A 21575-nucleotide genomic window follows, 5' to 3' on the forward strand; every position below is an offset into this window, starting at 1 on the left:
TTCGATTTCAATTGGTTGGTTAACTTGGCAATAGCCAATCAGCTTTGTGTGCTTAGAACCCTCGTCTGGTAAACCGATTTTTGGCGCGAAAATTCGACTTCTTTCATCTTTGGAGCAAACCTTGGTTGTTTTCGAAGATTTAACAGACAAGAGACTTCGAAGTATGGATTCTACCGTAGATCTTTTTATCAGAGAGAGGCTATCAAGACTTGGAAGAGAAATTGGATGGTTTGATATGCCTGTCCATGCAAAGATAGAGGCAGTAAGTAAAAAATCTGCACATCTTTTACTTGCATGGCTGTTTCATATATGCATTGTATAGGCAGCTGGACAAGATCGAGATAAGCTGTTGGCCATACTTCCATTCTTCCCTTTTACTCTTTTCTTCGTGGTACTATCGGACAAAGATATCTTCGTTTTGACTTGTTTATGTTATCGTCCGCGTCCCTGTTAATATCAATGTTATTGTTAAGCATTTGTTGGCATTTGTCGGCGTTCCTAAAAGCGAGTCGATATGTCATTCTTATTCAATGAAATGCAAACAAATGTGAAGTGTCACGGTATTCAGCAGTTAAGTTAAACCCCATGCCAACGAGAGACTTGTGTCGTAAATTGGAATTTAGTCAATCCATGTTAACAGTACTAGTAGACCTTTTTTTGCCTTTCTAATTAGCTGCAGAAGGAAATTCAAGAGAAGGCAGAGAATGATAACCTCAGAATGAGCACTAGGGACAGTGAAGATTCAAAAGACAGCAAGGAGGAAATTGCATTTGATGAGGAGAATTATGAGAGTGATGGTTACAATGTTGTCGAAAGTGGTGTTAACAGCAGTGCTAATGACAATGGAAGTGATGGTGTTGTAAATTTAATTGCTAGTGATGTTGATGAGAACAGTATCGGTGATGACAGTGATGATGATGACTTTGACATTAACGGTGGTGTTAATGATGATAGTGATTCAGACAATGGGAAGGAAGAAGGTATTCAAAATGGCACAAACAGTACCAGCGATGACAGTTCCAATGTTGGTGACCCTGTTGAGAATGATGACAGTCCCAATAATTTTGACATTGATGCTAGTCCTGAAGCTCATGATAGCAATATTGGTGCCAGTATTGGTGACCATGATATCAACATAAATGACAGGGAGAGCGAAAGTAATGGTGACAATTTTGCCATGCACAACTATAGTGAGCATAGTTCCCTAGAGGATAGCTTCAGTTGCAGCAAGAAGGGTAGAGATGAAAACAGACTGGATTACAAAGATAATGGACATTATACCGTGGCCAATGTTACAGGAGACCATGTAATCATTGGTGACAGCAGTGATGATAATGAAATTAACAGAGATGATGGTGGAAGTGTTGATAAAGATGATTTGAGCAGTGTCAACAGTGACAGTGATGATGCAGGAAACAATGATAAAGATACTAACTATTCTGACATCTGGGAAGATGTCTTGGAGCCTGGTTCAAAACTGAGATCACTTGACAAGGATGAGGAAACAGACAATGGGCCAAACAACAGTATTCAACGACCAGACAAGGTTTCAAACTGTGATAAACAAGTGACTGAAGGTGAGGATGAGAAAGATAACTGTAATAAGTTTAATTCAAGAGACTGGAAAATTTGGCACAGTACGGAAGGAAATGAGGAAGACCCAACCAAAGAAGTATTGACTAGTGATGCTTCAAAGGCTTCAGTTTCTGCAGAAATTGATGACATGCCTGAATTTGTAGGATGGCACAGCATTGATGAAAACTACGGCATTGAAAGTGAAGGTCAAGATCAAGTAGATCAAGATAAAAGTATTGACCGTATTGATAACATTAATGGCCTCGTTGAAAGCTGTGCTGCTGATAATGCTGACGATGTTGAGGAAAAACGACACGAGGAACTGGTTGAGTCGGCTGACCTTGAAACTGACAAGGATGGTAATGCTACAAAATCCTCAAAGTCAATGTCTTGGTACGTATACAGTCAGAGCACTCTGGTACAATATTATTAAAATTTGTATGTTTACTGCTGCTAAACAATGGATCAAAATGATTCTCGCACTTACCGTATTTATTCGATTAAGCGCCCAGGGCGCTTATTTAATTTTTGTACTTTTAGGATGGGCGCTTATTCGAGGTGGGCCCTTATTCGAGGCTGGGTGCTTACTAAATTTTCACCATTTTCAGTAGGTAAAAAGTTTATTTTGTAACAAAACATGACAAAATATTAAAGCATATAAATTGTAACTGTTCATTGTTCGGACTACGTATGCCCAGGACTAACAACTTGTTGTTCAGTCTACGCAGAAGTCTCTTTAGCTATCATGACTATCAATCAACTTTAATGTCATCGTCGCTCAGCTCAATAAGGGATTTCTCTTGCGGCTGAAAGAGCTTTGCGCCACATGGACATTTCAGCTGAAACTTTGAGAAAAATTCCACTGTTGTCATAAAATTTTCAGATAATGAAACTAGAGATTGTAAGCCATTAAAGAAATACCATAATAATCAATACCTGTATTCCTCTTGTGCACTTTATTATTATTATTTTTTTTTGGGGGGGGGGGGGGGGGCTCTTATTCGAGGCTGGGCGCTTATTAACTTTTCTACCTTCAGGGTTAACGCTTATTTGAGGTTGGGCGTTTAATCGAATAAATACGGTATTTGGATAATTTAAGCAATCATCACTTTATAGACACCTGAGATATTTAGACAGCTCCTCTACCAACTGAGCCATGAAGCCACACATTTGGGAGCAGGTCAATATAGTAGGGTTCTTTTGTTTCGATGAAAGGACTAGTACTACTGAACGAAAGAAAGGTGTATCTAACAATTAGACCCGTAGCCCGCAAAAGCTACGGGTCAATAGCCCATGAGGCGAAGCCGAATGGGCTGTTGACCAGTGGCCCTTGAAGGCGAAGGGTCTAATTGTTTTAGTATCACCCAACTAGTTGGACAGAAAAGGCATTAACAAACGGGATAAAGCGTCACGCTTTTCGATACTCGAGGACTATTACTAATAGTCATCTAGTAATGTAGCCAATCAAAATGCAGGATTTGCATTAGTCCACTAGTTGGGTGATACTAATAATTAATATACATTTCTTTCCTTCATTAATCCTATCAGAGTATTACACTGTCATCGCAGAGGTCATGGGTTTGAATCTCTATTCAAGCCGCCTGAATTTTTCAGGTGTCTATAAAGTGACATTAATTTGCTTAAATTTTTCAAATACCCTAAGTGTGGGGATCGCTTCTATCCATCGATGAAATGTACACTTCTTTCACTTACTGTGGCTAAGTTGCAATAATAGATAATTATATGGTTATGTTTCATCCCTGCCAAGGGACTCATCAGAGAGACCTTTCGGCTAACTCGTCAAACATTGCGTTTGAGTCCCGCTAGCATCAAAATGATGGTGGCAATGTGGCCTTATATCACATAAGGATTCCCAATTGCATAATCTGCCAATTAACAACTTGAAAAAAGTGTAAGAATTTGACAATAGATAATTATATGGCTATCCTTATGGCCAGATTGCCACCATAATTTTGATGCTAGCGGACTTCAAACGCGATGTTTGACGAGTTAGCCGAAAGGTCTCTGATGAGTTAGTCCCTTGGCAGGGATGAAACATAGGTATGTAAGGCTAGCCATATAATTATCTATTGTCAAATTCTTACACTTTTTTAAGTTGCAATAAGACAGTTTATTAAGTTTCCATAAGTCAGTCCTTGGGTATAAAATTAGTTATAAAGGGTGAAAAAGGGTATTGGAACTATTTGACTTTGAATATTTAATTACTTTTGGTAATATATTACTGTCAATATTATTGCATCCATTTTGTTGATACTAAGGCAAAGGTACATTGAATCTGATAAATATTATTTTGTTCCATAGCCATTTCAAAAAAGGCCTTGTGCTCTTTGCTTATCGTTATTTTTTGGAAGGTCTCAGAGCCCAGGCATAATTCACATTTTTAATTTGATAGTAATCTTGTGTTGTAAGTATTAATTTTTAATTTTCCCTAATCCATGTTTTGCAGGATGACTGATTGTCACACAGACGACAGTATTTCTGACAGTCCTGCATTACCCAGGTACATCTGGAACTAAGATTGTTAAATATTAAGTAAAAGTTAAATAAGAAAAGTTGACTTATTTGGTGTTCCATATTTAACAGAAAATTCTGGAGTCAAACTGTTGACATGATGCGACAAATCAAATGTCACACTCTGAAAATTTTAACCCATTTGGGAAGCAGTCAGTGTAAAATAAGACCAGGCATAAACTGCACACTAAGGTTATAATGTAACTGTTAAAAAAGCCCAAACCCTTTAGAAGTGCTAACCTAAGGCCTAATTAGGCATAAAACAACATTTAGGCTTAACTGTTAGCACTTCTAAAAGGGTTTGGGCTTTTTCAACAGTTACATTATAACCTTAGTTTGTATTTTACCCGTGGTCTGAAATCAGCATTTTACCCTGACCATTAGGGGAGACATCAGCTTGACCTTTTTATATTATCAGTGTGCATCCCATTGTCAGGTACATTGTTATTGCTGATCTTCGGAAGGTGGGGGGGGGGGGAATTTGTCGAGTAAAGACTAAATTAAAGATTGTTTCCTTATCGCTGTTAATTCTCAGCCTGCAAGATATGGTCTTAAAGAAAAACAAGGTCATCCCAGGAAAGATCAGTGATGGAGAAGAGGATGATTTTGAATCTTGTATGTGGATTCCATTTTATTACCTAGTGTTCCATTTGTCTGTTTTGACCTCCATTATTTTCGTTAACCCAGTCACTCCTCATGCACCCCGGGACACACCCAGTTGATGAGTGAAATTGTCTGGTGTCAGGCAGAGTAAAATAGGACGTAGGACGCGTGGTGGCCTCATGGTCAGTGTGCTCGATTCCAGATCGAGTGGTCTGGGTTCGCGTCCTGGCCAGGGACATTGTGTTGTGTTCTTGGGCAAGATACTTTACTCTCACGGTGCCTCACTCCACCCAGGTGTATAAATGGGTACTGGCGAAAATGCTGGGGGTAACCGAGCGATGGACTAGCATCCCATCCAGGGGGGAGTAGAAATACTCCTAGTCGCTTCATGCTACAGAAACTGGAGATAAGCGCCGGCCTGGTAGGCCTTCTAGGCTCGTAGCAGACTTTAGGAAGAGTAAAATCTGTTAAGCCTCATTCCCAGGAGTCAATGGGTTAAAGGAAACCTCCACCCCGACTACTGAATAATTTTAAAACGAATAAAATTATGTTTACAATCAAATTTGATCTACAATTTTCTTTAAAACAGTGTTTGTATCGAAAAAAGTGAATATTAGAATCTCTTATTTTCACTTTCAAATTTCACGGGCGCAGCCGTCTTGAATAATTGTGACGTGTCGTGGTGGCCCTATTGTCTTGAAAACCAAAACAAGCGTTTGTCAAATTTATTTATTTCAGATACAAACGCTTTCCTTGGAAAACTCGGGAACAATGTTTATTGTAAACATTATGTTCTGTGGTTTAAAGTTATTTTGTTACAAGTTTTAATGGAGGTTCCCTTTAAACCTGACCCATTGTGCCTTTTATTGTACTTGATAAGGCTGTCTAAATTGTCCTGAAAAGCTTAGGGCGCTGGGGATAACATTTGAAATGTCAGGTCACATTTGAGTATTTCTTGCAATGGTTAATTTATCTCTATCAACTCATTAGGGAAAACATGATTCTTAATTAACTCTCTAACGAATCAACACCACAGTTGCTATAGAAAACAAACCTTAATTTCTCCTGAATGTGTCTAGGGGAATACTGTAGCTAAAACATGTACAAGTTTGACTTCATTTCACCACATCACTTGGTCATTGGTCCCTAGGTTATAGTAACCAGGAATATTACCTGGCTGTTTTTAAGGCACCTCTCCTCATTAGTATTTTAGCACCAAACATGATAATCTATATAAATTACATATATAGTGGCCCCATTGTAGTGGTAATTGGACCCACAGTTAACAACAAATAACTTGCTTTAGAATTTGAAACGTCAAGCAAGGATATATTTTAGGGACCATCACTTGAATCACAATAATTATTTATTTGACTAATAATCCAATATCTTATCATAAAGACAGTGACAGTGCTGCTTGTCAGTCCTTGACCAAGACAAGGCAAACTACTTTCGACTACTATGACTTAATACGCGGTTGTGCTATAAATCTAAAAGAATGTTTCTAAAGGAAAAGGTAACAACGTCAATTTTGAGGATAATGCATGCCACTGACCTTGCTGTGATTTTCACTGGTTTTTTTCTGGTTGCAATTGAAGTGAATGAGGTTTTTCATCTGTCAGTGATCAAGCTATGTGCATTTTTCATTCCCTCTTCCATTTCCCCCAAGAATTCCAATTGTTATTATTTTGAACAACAAGTTTGACCTTTTATCCACCACTACTAACTTTTCATCAAAATTCGCTGTAGTTCAGCAACAATACTTTTGGGACTTCAACGCTTTTAACTTCCTCTTCACATGTTTCAGTTCTTGAGAAAATAAAAACTCCCAAGACAATTTTGAGCTACTCTGGTACTGAGGAAAAGAGAGAGGCAGAGAGGTAAGGGGATATGATATCTTATAGCCACAATTTTGGATTGTCTTTTAATTGATTACCAATGTCACTGAATTAACAGCATTTGAAAGTGTTCTTGTGAGAATATGCTCCTGCAACCTTAGATTAATCTTAAATCTTGTTCACTTTATCATTATCTGATCCTAAGGTGGACTTTCCACCTGGCATGACTATTCCAGGGGTGGGGAGGGGGGGTGAGCATTAGGGGGTGGGGTGGGGAGGGGATGAGGGTTAGGGGGTGGGGTGAGGGGTGGGGTAGGGGGTGAAGGGTACTACAGCCAAAACAACCCAAACCTTTTCAAAAATGCTAACCTTAGGCCTAAACACTATGCTTTAGATAATGACTAGGCCCAAGGTTAGCATTTTTGGTACTCTGATTTCGCCCAGTGACTTCCCTAAGGTTGCTGGAGCCAGAGAGAGATCTATTAGAAAAAGGAAGTTACAGTATCCATGGCAACCCTTAGACTTGCCGTATGGGCAGCCGTCACTGCCAAAAACTCGAAGTATGTCAAAAGGAATAGTGCAAAGTGAATTGGTTCATTGGCGCAGTGCAGAAGAGACTAAATGAGTTAGAAATGACGCAGCCTAAATACAAGTAGTCTTGTTGCCTTTTGTTAAGAAAAACCTAGCCATTACTATTCTTTATATATTAAACAATTCTAATGAGGAATGTTTTAATGAAGTTAACTAGGAGTGACTGTAGTCAATTGTCGTCAGTGGTTTTGTTATACTTGCGCATGCGCCCGAATGCTCATGCTTTGGGTTGTTAAACATTGTTCATCGATGTGGCGAGACTTAAGAAGCATTTTGTGTCGAGTGTTTAGCGGTTTTTTCCCCCCTCTCCCCCTCCCCTGCATCTATTTTCCACTGTGATGGTTTTCAGGTTTTGCCAGCCATTGGTGCAGTCTCCATCTTGGAGCTGGCTGCCAATAGTGGAAGCTTCAGGTTGTCTCAGGCACCCAACCTCCACTTTAATAGTGACATTGAGATTCGAGGGAAACAAAATGAACTGTTTCCCCAGGGACCAGTCATTAAGTGATTTGTTATATAGCACAAAAAGAAAAACGTTCAACGGCAACAGCAACGGCGGTCATCGGTCAACATTCACGGGTAACAGTGCACTGTTACCCACTGACGTAATAGATTTTGCACTGTTGCCTGCTCAGAGACTTTTGGCGGGAAAAAGTTTTATTGTTAGATGTCATGTGACCTCGAAGTAACCAGTGAGAGCGCACGCTGCTGGGGGAAAAAATTCAGCTATATAACAATCCTGGACAAAACCCACAGTCACATCAACCAGAACTCGCCATGTAACTGGTGCGTCAGCAGGGCGTAAAATTAACTTTTTTTCCCGGTAGCCACTTGGCTCCTAAATACTTTAAAATGGGGAGCCAATTCCAAAAAGTTGGTGGCCATTATGACACAAACACACACAAAAAAACCAATTTTTACCCAGTCACTGTAATGGATAGATTAAATTGCTCATGAATCATAGTGATACATTCACAAAAACATCAAAAATTACCCGGGCTCCAGCTCATGGAACAAACTCACTAACTTAAACATATTTATCCACTTTCAATACCTTGCCATTACAATGTTGAAAATAGATATTAAGTAACAACTAAGTCAGCGATCATTTCTCCAACAAATGGAGGAAAAGTTTTCTTACAAATAAAGAGTCGCTCTCTTATGCTTCATTTGCTACTAATAAATAAATGATTGTTCTTTCCATGCCGTATGAAGGAAGCCTCTAATATCATGAAAGCAACAAATAAAGGCCTGCATATTACAAGTTCGTGCAACCATCACAGTGTAATCAAAATTAAAGTACATTTCAAAAACGCCTGTGTTGTAAAATTAACGTTAAAGAAGAATATCTAACTATCCTAATTTTATGGGCGAGGAAAAACATCGTTTTACAAAAGAGTTAGTGATTCGTATGAGGCCTCAGTTTTTTTAAGTCGCAAGAAGCTTTCTATCTCAGACATTAAATAGATTTAGAACCACCTTTACGGAAAATGCAAACGGCAAATTTTAATTTTGATTTCGCTCCCTTTTGTTCCAATTCTTAAAAACATCTAAGAGAAACATAGAAAAATATTTCCCATTCACAACAAATATAGACAATGTCGCATTGTTGTCGAAGGGCTGTAAGGCAGACGGCAAATGTTACATTCTTACCGCATGCCGTTCATGTAAACGTGGATCTATAGTTCTCTATCGTGAAAAATTTGGCCTTCGCGCGCTGCCTTATGGACTCTTTTTTTTTTTCAGCATATGTTTCGTCCAATGCATGAGCAAACGCTAAAATATCTTCGACCGAGGAAGTGCTATCACAATAGTCAAAAAGATCACTTCGATCACTTTCCACGCTTCGATTAATTTCCTCGCTCATTTTTGATTCAAATGAACTCACGCGATGAAAAATCAAAGTGCCACTGTCGTTACTCGTGGATATGAAAGTTACCGCGATTGTTTAAAATTGGCAGGCTGAAGTTTTCTTTATGCATTAGCATTGATAGTTGGATAATTCTGTAACAGCACGGTGGGCTCTCATGCAACTAGATACCCAAAATACTGCATGTATGTGAGGTAATCCCCTTTTCTGGAATTCAACCCTGTGAAATAAGTATACCATTTCTCCAACAGGCATAAGATTACTCTTTAACACATCCTCTATAAAGAGCTCTACCATGTGTTCAAAGTTCGTTGCACAGATGACAGGGTAATTTCGAATAAGGTCTGATTTTTGTTGCCAGGTCATATAATGTTAATGTCATCAGATTTAGCAAGTAGAGCAGATCCATTCAGTAATATTAACACTTTTTGCGCCAGTTATACATTCCTCCAACAAACCTTGTGAACATTTATCATTATATTTGATACACTTAGATACAGATGATCTGAACCATAACTGATCACAGCAAGTGCATAAATATTCAGCGTCATGTGTTATCTTATCACGAAAAAGACTGAATCACTTTTGACATGGAATGTCTAATAGAGCCTTGACCTTGACAAATTTCAGTTTGGTTTAGCCTTGAGCTCTGCATAGCTTTCCTTAAATGGTTTTATGCTTTTCTGTTTGGGTCTCTGATATGTTCTGGATTGCTTTTCTTTTCCTATTCCCTTGCTGCTTCAATATTTTCAGATCTGTTTTGGCGTTTTGCATTGTTTTTCTTTTCCCTGAACTCTTCAAGTGATTTTGTCTCTTCCTCTTGATAGAGTCTCTCATATAAGCTCTTTTTTGCCACTGCTTTGTAGAAATTATTACTGACACTCATATCATTTTTGGCCATCGTTAATTAATCGATTATTCCATTTCTACATGCATTCAAGTCTTCGCGTTGGTCAGTGAAAGGCGGTGCACAATTTTTTGCACCAATCTGTACTTGTTCAGAATATTTTGCTTCACCTTCGAAGAAAGCCGTTTCTTTAATTCTTCCGTTTCTTGCTTCTAAATGCAGCGGAAGGTGCTCAAACACTTCAGTATAAAAGCGACATACAGTAATGGCGGCGCACAACCTCGCGAACAGGAAGTCACAGCGATGTAAGCTGTGTTGTGATTATCCATCCTGATTGGCTTATTAGATCGAACTTCCGGTTACGCAGGAGTGACACATTTGCATAAAGAACCTCACCAAAACTCGTGGATATATCCACGAGTAATAAGCCCGTAAAATTCGCACGAGCTACAAAGAGGACACTAGAATGGGTCATATACAAAGTGAAAGATTACCTAAATCCAAGATGGCGTCTAGTGACGATAGAAATACGTTCGAAATCGTGCATGTGCTGCGTTTTGGGTTTTCGCAGCAAAGTTAACGAGGAACTTTGCTGCAGATTTATCTTTACAAATCTTCGAAAATCACTAGATCTCTAGGTAAGGTGTGATTAGAAATTCTAGTAGCCAATTTGGCGACTAATTTTCAGGATTTGGTCGCCAAAGTGAAAAATTTAGTCGCATTGGCGCCTGTATTAGGCGCAATTTTACGCCCTGAGTCAGTTTGGGTGTGACCACTGCCCTGCCCCCACTCTGACTCTGGGTGCATGCACCTATAATGATGTTTATGATTCAGTCGTCTTAGTGAAGGAACTTTGTCCCTGGATATAGGTTGGAGGCATTTATCGTGAGTGATGACGATGACGTCCACGACAATGATGATTATGATGATCTCGAGGAGGATGTCTTTATGGATCCTGGTTTCAGCCCAGATGAATATTACTCAGATAAAGAGAATGACGATTGCCAGGAAAAAATTACATCAGGTAAAATAAATCCGTCATAAATCCTGTACTATTGTACTATACCAGTGTGATTGTTCTTGGCCTTTGCATATCAATTGTCTAAAGAGACTTTAAGCAAGCTTTTTCTCCTCGACCAGATTGATCCCAACGTGACGTTCACGCATTATTTGCAGTGATTCTTAAAGATGTTTATTCATTGAGAACTCAAACATCGGAGCAGAACTTTCTCACAACTAGAAGACAATAAGAAACTTGTCTTACTGGACCTTATGTAATTTGTTTGTGTGTGAGAAATTCAAAACTCTCCCGAACTTTGGAAAAAGAAACCAGCCAGGGTTCTTAGTCTTGACTTAAAATTTTATAAAAAAGGAAATTCAAATCAATAACAAATAACAGGTAACAGAAGTAGAATTCTGAAAGAAGAAGCTGTCGGTGAGTTTGAACATCTAGATATTTTCGCCAGCGGTGGGCTCCTTTCTCTTACGTCTGCCCCTCATCCTCTGACACTAGGTTTTCTATGTGCGCTTTCATTTTTTTATGTCGAGGGTACTGAAAGGACGAAATTGGTGAGAAAATAAACGTTTCTAGATATCGCAGATGTGTCCTAAAAAAAAACATTTGAAAGTGCTTTAGGCTCCGCTTTTGAATCATGCCCATATGAAAAGTACACTGTGCAACTCGAAGCATTTCTTCCTTCTTTTGATTACAGTTTCCGAATTCCACACTCCTTTATTAACAACTCCAACAGTGTGGCATCGAGAAAAAGAATCCAGCTCAAGGAAAGATACTGGTTAAGTATCAAAAACAAATAAAATAGCCTATGTGGGTTTATTTAAAATCAGATATTTGTTTCTACATAGGAGGTGGACAGTCAGCTACCTGTTTTGTTACCATACAAAAGCTCTTTGTGTCAGAACAACACGTCCGTGGTTCAAGAGGAGGGTTCGAGGGAAATTTAACAGTGGCAATAAAAGATTCTGAATTTCAATTTTATTATTTTTATTTCTGGTGCAAACGCCTTCTTTAAAATATTTTCAACAAATTTGGTTGTGAAACATTCTGCATTTTAAAGTTATGTTTTTTGTAGGAGTGGAGGTTTCTTTTAATATAAGACACAGCTTTACAAACAGCGTGAGAATAATATTACTTCATTTTGTTTTCTTGTCCTTTTTTCCCACAGTAACATCGCGCACACCCTTCAAGACACCGTCAACAAATTTTCTTTCACAGACCTCTACATTAAAGGCAACTAAACTTGGATCTTACAAAGGTAAAATACTGTCTCGAGGTCATTCAAGTCCTCGCTTCTTGAACAACTGAGATATTTAGCATCACGTTAGGGAGATTAAGCGCGCGGAATTTTGAGACGCGGACGGCAACCGGAAGAGAACATTTTGCGAGCCATTGTTCGGTGTTCCCCCAGGGATTCAAAACACCTCCGAGTTGACATAAGAGTTTAGTGTCAACACTGTGTTCTTCTCGAGTGTGACTGCAACCAATGTTGAGAGTTGTTGGACAACAATGTTGCGTCCGGTTAATATTGGGGAATACTTAAAGTGAAAATGAGTGATCATAGAAGCAAACGATCATCGTCATTTTCATCAAATTCAGAATACAAAGTTGAATAAATGGCTGTGAATTAAAGAGTCCACCCTCCCAGGGATTAAATTTGTTCTTGTTTCATACCACAGACGTGCCTTCCCGTCCGAAAAGTGTATTGGACAGGCTTCTAGCTTCTTACTCCTCAGAGAAAGATTTTAAGAAAATCAGGGATCGACTTGCCACAGATTTGTTCGAATTGTATAATCGAACGGTATTCGATAATCAGGTATGAGAAATCCGAAGTTGATACCATCATAAAAAAAGCAGGAGAAATCGTTATTACCATCCACTTTGTATCTCATCATCTTCAACATTATCACCGCTTCTGTCATTGACATTCTTTTAACATGTTGGATAAGGTCAAACAAGGGAAATAAATCATGATCAAAATAAACCCTTTTTCAAACAAAATATTTTGTTCTGCTGATCGGTTGCTATTTCATGACAACGTAAATGTTTTCAGAGAAGACAGCTTCACTTGTGATAAATGCCGTATAGCTCTATATGATAGCGAGACTGATGCTTATTATCCCCATGGCAATCCGCTTTGTCCAAGGTTACCTTCAGCTTTAGTCGGTTAAGCCTTCGGACGAGGGGTCGTGCGGGAAGCTGTGATTTCTGCCTTCCAGAAGTCCCCTTTGACTTTCGGCTGTCCCCGCTTGGGTGGCATCATACAACATGAGCCTTTTTTAGACATGTCTGCAAGCCGCACACATTTTCCTGAAAAAAAAAAAAAATAGGCCAGAGTACAGCATCGACAACTCCATACACTTCTCTTTGTGAATAATTTTGCGGGTTCTTTAAGTTCCCACAGAGTTTGTGGACAAGGGTTGTGATACGGGCCCCCTAAGGTTTTTTAAGTCTCTGACAGTTGCCCAGTAGCGCTTCAAACCCATGATATCCCACATGGAAGTCCTATGATTTGCGGTCAGAAAAATATCGCAAAGCTCTCAGTGTAATGAGAATGTGTTACAGAACACCTTGCTGACACATTGCCTCCATGCATTTTCTTGAAGCTGCCATCAGATTTCCAGATAACTTGGAACAACAAAATGCGCAGTACAGCGGGATTCTGTTATTACAGCAGGTGAGTGAAAATAGACGAGAATTCCAGTAACACATTGTGTAAACTCTAGAGGACAGGACAGACTACAGTCACAACTCGATTTGATGAATTCCTCTCTAACCTTGTTACGTACATTTCCTGTCTTATTTCATTTTCAGAAAGAATGGTATGCGATTGTCCAGGATTGAATTAGCAGACAAAGTGATTGATTCAGCAGGTGTGGAACTTCTACTACATCACTAACATCACTACTGTTATGTAACATTCTGATGTATTCTCTCCTATGGCCTATACTTGGGCCTTTTCTGTATGGAGAAAGATTGTCGCGGGTAGAGTGGTAATATCCCCCTCACTTAAGAAAACAAGGAGTTGCTTTGGCCAGAGGGTAAAGCCACCTTTTTCCTGATGAGCAGATAGATTCGACCCACCGGGCATGCTCCGGACATTTGAGTGCCAGAGGAGGGGGAAATATGACTTACTTTTCAACCACTTTTAACTGCATTTGATAAAGGCGTGTAACAGAATCCTTCACATAATTTTGTCCTTTCTCTTAGAACGTTTGCGTGACACTCTCATTCACGAGATGTGTCACGCTGCTACTTGGATTATCGACGGTATCAAAGCCGGTCACGGGTCTGTTTGGAAACGCTGGTAAGTCTCAATGTAACTCGTTTACACCAAAAGTACCCGTTTGAGGCGAAGACGACTCTTTTGACTCTCGAATCAAACATGTTTGCTTTCATTTTTAGTTATTTTTGCCATTTTGTAGCATTTGGAAATGAGATTTCTTTTCTTTTTCAAGACAGTGATTCAGCCAGTTTCATCTAATAACATCCCCAGGACTGAAACTTGGTTAAAAACATACTCCTTTTTCGATGTTCTGGCCTATATCCTTTTCCATTCCCAGCTAGAAACGACTTGAAATTCCTTAGTATAACTGATATGGTCATTTGCAAAGAAGAATTTGTTATTGTTATGAAATCTGGTCCTGAATTATAAAGACAAACTCTGAGACGTAATCAGTCTCTGACCCAATTGTTGCATGTTGTGCTTTTTTTCAGGACTATGAGAGCCCAAATTGTTCATCAAGATTTACCACCGATATCTCGCTGTCATAGCTTCGCCATTAAAACCAAGTACACCTACCGTTGTACAAAATGTGGAAACTCGTGAGTATTATTGAAACACAACGGTTAAAAGCGTCATTAAAATCCCATCCCGCAAAGCACTACGTTCCGTTGTCTTTGGTTTTAGACGACAGCAATAGGCGAAGGATGGCGTGGCCCCCAGACCCCCTTAGGTAGCTCGCGCCTTCGGCGCTCGCAACGCGCCAAAAATATGGAGCTTAAGCAACGACAACGGCGGCGGCAACGAGAACGTCATCTCAAAATATAAATTCGCATAAAACCTCAAATTTGGCTTTTTCACGTTGTTGTTTTGCTGACGACGGCAAAGAAATTAACAAAAGTGAAAAACGCACGTGCAGGTCGTGCAATGCAATTGTTTTTGCCCACTAAATATGCAAAATTGTGACGTTCTCGCTGCCGTCGCCGTTGTCATTGCTTAAGGACGTTCGCGCTAATTGTTTGTGCGCAACGTTACTGCGCATGTAACGCGACTGTAATATGTCACGCATTACTTTGAGCAGTAGTGAAGTTGAGGTTTTAAAACCTTTGCAAAAACCGCGGACGGTATGTCTTGCACAGCGTTGGATCAGAGAAGATCGTGATCAGTCAAAATTGATCTAAAATATTTATGAAAGTCAAGTAGACTACTGCATGACTGATATTCGCGAGGTTTTATCAGTCGTGCACTAGTCTACTTGACTTTCATACAAATTTTTCAAGCATCAGTTAAAATAACATGGCGACAAAAACGCCAAGGAAAAAATTACAGGCCGGCAAAAGAATGGCAGATTTATTTCCGAATCATCATGAAACTTCAAAGAGAAGTGAGCGGGAGGATGGAAAAGCTCTGGAAAAGGTAGCTGATCGAGTAAACTAGTGGCTGAAAGTTTGGAAAACTCGTGGACGAACCGTTGCGTAAATTTAATGGGGTTATTTCTTTTTAATGTTTTTATTACCCTACGAACTTAAGTTCAAAGTGAATGCATGTTTTTAAAGTTCTTTCCCTTTACTTTCGTGAAAATTGAGGAGTATTTTCGTCCTCGTCCGCTTGAATAGTGTGGACCTGCGTGGAAACTATCAGCGATTGAATTTCACAAAAAAGCACACTCCAGAGGATGAGCATGACGGCAATGGGGAGATATTATACAAAACACCAACCAAATGAAGATGACCCCTGCTTAAAATGTCGTTGCTATGCTCGAAAAAGGTTTTTTTTTTTGGTAAAAACCTTTCATCTCTTCAACGATCGATCCTCTCTTGGGTTCCAGTCCTTGCCCGACATGTCACGCAAAAGCGTGACAAACGAACTTTTCCATGAGCTTTGCAAAATCACATCGATTTTACTCGTTCAGATCATCGGTGACCCCTATTTTTTAAATCATGATTCACTTACTTTACTTACTATCTACAAAATATGATGAAATAAAAAAATTCTCACCGTAAGAAGTTATCTTTTTTTAACATTTTCTTTCCTCGTGCCATCGAATTCCGGTAGTGGTTGCAACGGATAGAGCTTACGAAAACACTCGTCGAGGATGAACTCTACTGTTTACCACATCCCTAGCGGCATACAATTATCAAAAAATCTCACTCCTAAAAACCTATGCATGGAAACTTTCACTCCAACAGTTTATTTTTATGATTTTCGATGGATGAGCAGATGAGCCTACATCTCGCTATTATGACCGATTTCTTAAAATTAAGGCATTTTTCCACTGCCATTTTCTCCGAAACAAAGTCGGTGACCCCCATTTTTTTTTTCATTTTTGGAGTAAGTACTTTATGACCTAACTCTAGGCGAGAAATGAAGAAAATCTCACCGTAGGAAGATTTTGGCGCGAACGTCCTTAAGCTCCCTTAAGGCCATGTTACACGAGGCAATTTTTCTTGCAACTCGCATCGCAACAAACGTTGCGTTGCAAGTTGCGAGAAAAAATTCACGTGTAACACCTCATTTTGCAACTGCAATTGTTGCGTTGCGAGAAAAGTAGAACGACCCTCTACTTTTCGCAACGTTGCGAGACAAGTTGCTTGCAACGCAATTTTGTCAGATTGGGCCAATCAGAGCTCGTCTTTCGGCGACTTAGCGCGTCCGCCATCTTGTTTGTTATTGTACGCGTTGCAAGTTGCGAAAGAAGTTGCCAATGTGTAACATACCCTCTGCAACTTGAAAGGTTTTTTATTCGTCATCGTTGCGTTGCGAGTTTCAAGAAAAATTGCCTCGTGTAACATGGCCTTTAGAGTTTTGCACGGCAGCCATGTTGCATGACAGGAACAATGAAAATGTTTTGCATTAGAAAGAACATTTGTTCCCATAGGAAAAAGAATCCAAATGTGCCTGCCATGCAACATGGCTGCCGTGCAAAACCTCTATTGCAGAACGTAAAACAACTGACGGAAGTCTTCCGATATCGGATAAGAAATTTGCCTGACACTGATCTTGACATAACACAAGTAGTCTCCACACTCCCTGGTTCTCACTAGTTGCAATTGTTTATCACTTTTTTTTTTATTCCAAACAGTTTTGGTCGTCATTCCAAGTCAGTCAACTTAGAGAAGAGTCGATGTGCTCGCTGTTACGGGTAAATATTCGGTATTACCCTTCATCCCATTTAAGTGAAGTAAAGAGAATCTATATTATATATTGTGCGTGGTATTATTTTAAGGCTTGTTGTTTATGAGGTCGCGTATGGAAGAGAACATTTTGACAGTTGTAACAGCATTTAAAAAGCCAGATGGAAGATGGCATCTGTTAGCTTCAAGTCATGGTGGGATATAAAGCAAGCACAACCATCGTGACGTCGTAGAGGCAAAGATTCACTACTTCCATGTTCCCTCTTACAACTCGGCGCTGCAAGTGGAATCTGGACTGACGGGTCTTTTTCATTGAAAGAACATCGCAGCTTGCGTTTTGCTTGCGTTACGTCCCATTTTCATATAAGAAAATCCCTCCAAAGCTGAAATTCATCCAATCAGATCGCTACCATAAGCAATGAGAATTTCCATAACAAAAACAAACGATCGAAACGCCTGTCGGTTGAAGGTGGGCCTTAAGTTCCTATTTGACAATCTGCGTCTCCGTCTTCTACGATGAACCAAGGTAACTACTTAATTTTGGTTTGCCTCTAAAGGCCTGGCCAAACGCTCACAACATTTCAACGCAACATCTTCCAACATTGCTGCATGATATTGCGACATGTGTTGAAGGGGGTGGCCAAACGCACGCAACATTTTTATCATTTTCAACGCAACATGCGCATGCCCTAGCGCAACACTGTTGCGTGAACTTGGCTAAACCAGTACAACATCATGCAACATCCAAAATGTTGCACGAAAAATTTGACCGTTTTCAAATTTGATCCAACATCGTCCAACATGTTGCAACATATCGCAACAAGGTGGCCAAATGTATGCAACATGCAACATGTTGTGCCCAACAATGTTTCAAGATGTTGCGTTGAAATGTTGCGAGCGTTTGACCAGGCCTTAAGGCTCCTGTGTTCATCGAGCCTCGCTCTGTCAACATAAACGAATTTGCTTTCGGTGGTCTGGAATTATGGTTCGTTTTCACCGTACACGAATCTCTGGTGCTTGCGTCGCTAGTGAAACCAGGCCTTACAGATCTACGACGGCAACGTCGTCAAAAACGTCACCTCAAAATATAACTTCACTCTTTACACTTTTAGGAGGCGGCGTTGTCCTGTGCTTAGGGTGTTGGGTTTGCATGCGGTTGCCCTGGGTTCAAATCCCGTTCTCCTCTGGTTCAGATTTGTTTCCGGTTGTCCGGATTCAAATCCCGTTCTAGCCTCTGGTTCAGATTTCTTTCCGGTTGTCCCGGATTCAACTCCACCACCGCTTTGTAAATAGCCAACTGGTTGCCTCCTGCCAGTTTGAGCTCTTAATCTGTCAAGTGTCTTTCGCATTATTAAAAGTGGGGTTCTTGTGAACTAGCTTGATAGCTAAGTGCACTTCCACTACAAACAAAGCATTTCCATTTTTTTTACGTTTACATTTTCGAAAGGCTTTGGCGATTATCCCATCTCGTTCAAGTCTTACAATGATGCGAAGTATCCTAAAAATAAACCGGAAACAAGTGAATACAAAAAGTTCATATTCTTATGCTCACGTTTTGTCAAAACCTCAAATTTGGTGATTTCACGTCGTAGTGCGACATCTGCGCGCCGCACGTGCAACACGGTTATTTTTGCTCTTTTAACCAATGATGTCATTGTTGTAATTTGTGGCATTGTCGTTGTCGTGGCTGTTTGTTAAACTCCCTATAATGAACCAATCACAACGCAAAGCAGATACTTGCAGCGGTCATTTGCGCGGGAAACCGCTTGAGAGCAAGCCGTTTTTACATCTACTTTTTTGAGAAAGTGGCGGGAAATTTTAAACCAAGTTTAATACGATAGGAATCGATAAATTGTTTCCCATTCTCAACTGAAAACTAAACCCCTGTTGTCTATCGTTTCTTTGTCTTTTAATAGTTGCCTAGAGCTCATTCCTCAGTTGAAAAAGGATGGCACACCACAAACACGCACCCCAAGCCGCTTTGCCTTGTTCGTGAAGGATAATTTCGCGCGTGTCAAGAAAGACAATGCCAGCCTCTCTCATCAAGAAGTCATGAAGACACTGGGCTCCGAATTTGCTAAACTGAGCTCGTAACAACAAATTAAAAGAAAACCGACACAGGTTAGGAGGGACATTTATGATGAAAGGAACTCTTATTGTTTCTGTTATAATCCTGGCGAGGCGAGGCTGAGAAAGCCTGTTCCAAAATCTCTGGTAGTGGAGGCGGGCGAGAGAAGAGGGGACGAAGACACTAGGGGGAGAGTAGGCGGGGCAGTGGCCCTCACGATTCACCCTTCCCCAGTATTCGTTTTTTCTCTTCCTCCCGCTCACTTTTGGCTGGTTCCTATTAACTGAGAGCCTGGAACAGGCTTAGAACTGAGTCTAGCGAGTTTGGCAGCAATGACCGCCCTTGAGTTTGTGTGAAAAAAAAAAACAAAAAAAAAACTAAGATATAAATCGCCAACGGAAGGTCAGTTAAAGAACTGAAGGAGCCTTTGAGAAGTTTAAACGAACTATCCTATTGTTAAAATAAAATATTTTTGCGTTTGGGAAAAAAAAGACGAAGTACGAGTTAGGCTTTGGGACTTGTTATCACGTTTCATTCTGATTCTTTAGAAAATTAATGACGTGTCGCGGTAAACAACAGAAACTGATGCCGTGCCTTGGGCATCAATTACCAAATCCAGAGTTCTAAAACGATTCAAGATAAAAACAATAGTTCATACATAGAGCCAGTAGGATCAACAATTTGTAACACCAGTTAAACAAAGAGCTTAGAACAAATAGAGTCACTCTGTGTATTTAAGTTGGGCTTGAGGCCTTTGACAAAAAGCATCTCATAAATGAGGACTCTGCACTGGGGAGCAAAAACTCCGTGATCCGCGGGAAGTGAACTGGAACTAGCTTGATGTCTTCATTCTCGACGCAGACGGAAAGAAAGCAGACTCTGTAAACAACAAGGTTTATTGATAATCTGTGCCTAAGTTGAAGTGATTTTTACATTCATTTAGTTGCCGTTCCCACCTTTTTTCCGAATAACGATTTAGCTTCTCTTAAGATTGAAATGGGACTTTTTCGGGTTTTCCTAAGCTTTCTTCAATTAGCAAGGCGTGCCAAAGTGCGAAGTCCTTGTTGTGAAATGTAGTTCAGACTGTTTCGTACAGAAATTTTCGATCGCTGTTTTTTTTAAATCTTAAAATATATTTCGCGTTTCTCTGCAATAATCCAAAAATGGTAGGTACAAAACACAGGTCTCAGGTCAAAGGTCACAATTAACAGGTCTCTTTTTTACTAATACAGAAAGAACCCTAGCCGTTTACCAAGGCTCGCGTTAGGCCTAAAAGCTCTTGTTTAGGTCTAATAGGCCATTTTCGAAATATCAAATATTCAGCTTGATAGTGAGGCAGTGAGGACAAAAGCAATAGAAACACGTTAGAATGAATGTGAAAAATATTTACATATCATTCACTTTCCTTTGTCTTTATCCTCTAAACCTCTCTTTCAAGCTGAATTTTAATATATCAAAAAAGGCCTATTAGACCTAGTGTTAGCATTGGTAAACGGTTAGGGTTTTTTCTGTATTCGTACAACAGAGACCTGAGTCCTGTGTTTTGTACCTGCCGATCCAAATCGCAATGTGCGATCCAGAAATCCAACAATAAACCCTTGCATAAATGGCGCCCAGATTTGAATAACAATACTTGATACATCCTTAGCCTCACATTCATGAGAAAAATCCTTTGTCTTGAAACATAAACACGAGGCTAAGGATGTATCAACTCTTGTTATTCAAATTTGGGCGCCATTTATGCAAAGGGTCCATTGGCCACAATATTCTTTGTTTGTCCCTTATGTTTTGCATAAGCATTGTTTCTCTTGGGACTTACAATGGTCCCAAGAAAACAATGGTCATGCAAAATTTGAGAGGACAAACAAAGAGTGTTATAGTATTTTCTTAAGTGGCCAAAAGAGATGATATCCGATAATATCCGATTCTGGATTCTGAGGATTCGTAATCCGCGCTCGCTGAAGGCTGATTTTACTCGCGACTCATGCACAAGTGCATTTAACTTGCCGTTGATTATTGTCTTTTGTTTCAATATTAGGCGCTAATGATCAATTGCTAGTGCGGCTTGTGCTTAAGCTTGTTTTGCTTAAGAAAAGCCTTGAAGGGAAACTTCACTCAGAATGAAGAATAACTGTAACTCAGAAAAAAAAATTGTTTGCAATTAAATTTGTTGAAATTGTTTCCAGTTGTTTCCGGAAAAGTGTTATTTCCTTTTCACTCATCCTCCCTCCACAGGTATACGGATATTTTCGAGAAGGGATTTTTTTTCTCCAAAGAAGAAA

At 39.7% G+C, this 21575-nt stretch overlaps 1 protein-coding gene across 2 annotated transcripts; it reads left to right on the top strand.

The window, feature by feature from the left end:
- Positions 1 to 79: 79 nt before the first annotated feature.
- LOC137999811 (germ cell nuclear acidic protein-like) lies at positions 80 to 19682 on the top strand. 2 transcript variants are annotated; one of them, XM_068845742.1, is made up of 15 exons: positions 80 to 262; positions 674 to 1968; positions 4043 to 4096; positions 4643 to 4722; positions 6518 to 6590; positions 10723 to 10877; positions 11566 to 11646; positions 12037 to 12126; positions 12548 to 12684; positions 13475 to 13545; positions 13683 to 13741; positions 14079 to 14175; positions 14586 to 14693; positions 17174 to 17233; positions 19142 to 19682. In XM_068845742.1, exons 1-15 carry the CDS (start codon positions 164 to 166, stop codon positions 19317 to 19319), a joined length of 2637 nt encoding a protein of 878 aa, XP_068701843.1. In that variant the 5' UTR covers positions 80 to 163; the 3' UTR covers positions 19320 to 19682. The 2 variants fall into 2 exon arrangements, with proteins under 2 accessions (XP_068701843.1, XP_068701844.1); XM_068845743.1 differs by lacking the exon at positions 11566 to 11646.
- Positions 19683 to 21575: the final 1893 nt, after the last annotated feature.

The sequence above is a fragment of the Montipora foliosa genome, chromosome 4 (assembly GCF_036669935.1).
Source record: "Montipora foliosa isolate CH-2021 chromosome 4, ASM3666993v2, whole genome shotgun sequence".
Classification (NCBI taxonomy): Eukaryota; Metazoa; Cnidaria; class Anthozoa; order Scleractinia; family Acroporidae; genus Montipora; species Montipora foliosa.

Excerpts from the sequence above, each read along its gene's own strand:
- LOC137999811 (XM_068845742.1), top strand. The coding sequence starts at position 164 with ATGGATTCTACCGTAGATCTTTTTATCAGAGAGAGGCTATCAAGACTT. Across the intron at positions 11,647-12,036 it reads CAGCTCAAGGAAAGATACTG|TAACATCGCGCACACCCTTC; the intron begins GTTAAGTATCAA and ends TTTTTCCCACAG. Across the intron at positions 14,176-14,585 it reads GGGTCTGTTTGGAAACGCTG|GACTATGAGAGCCCAAATTG; the intron begins GTAAGTCTCAAT and ends GCTTTTTTTCAG.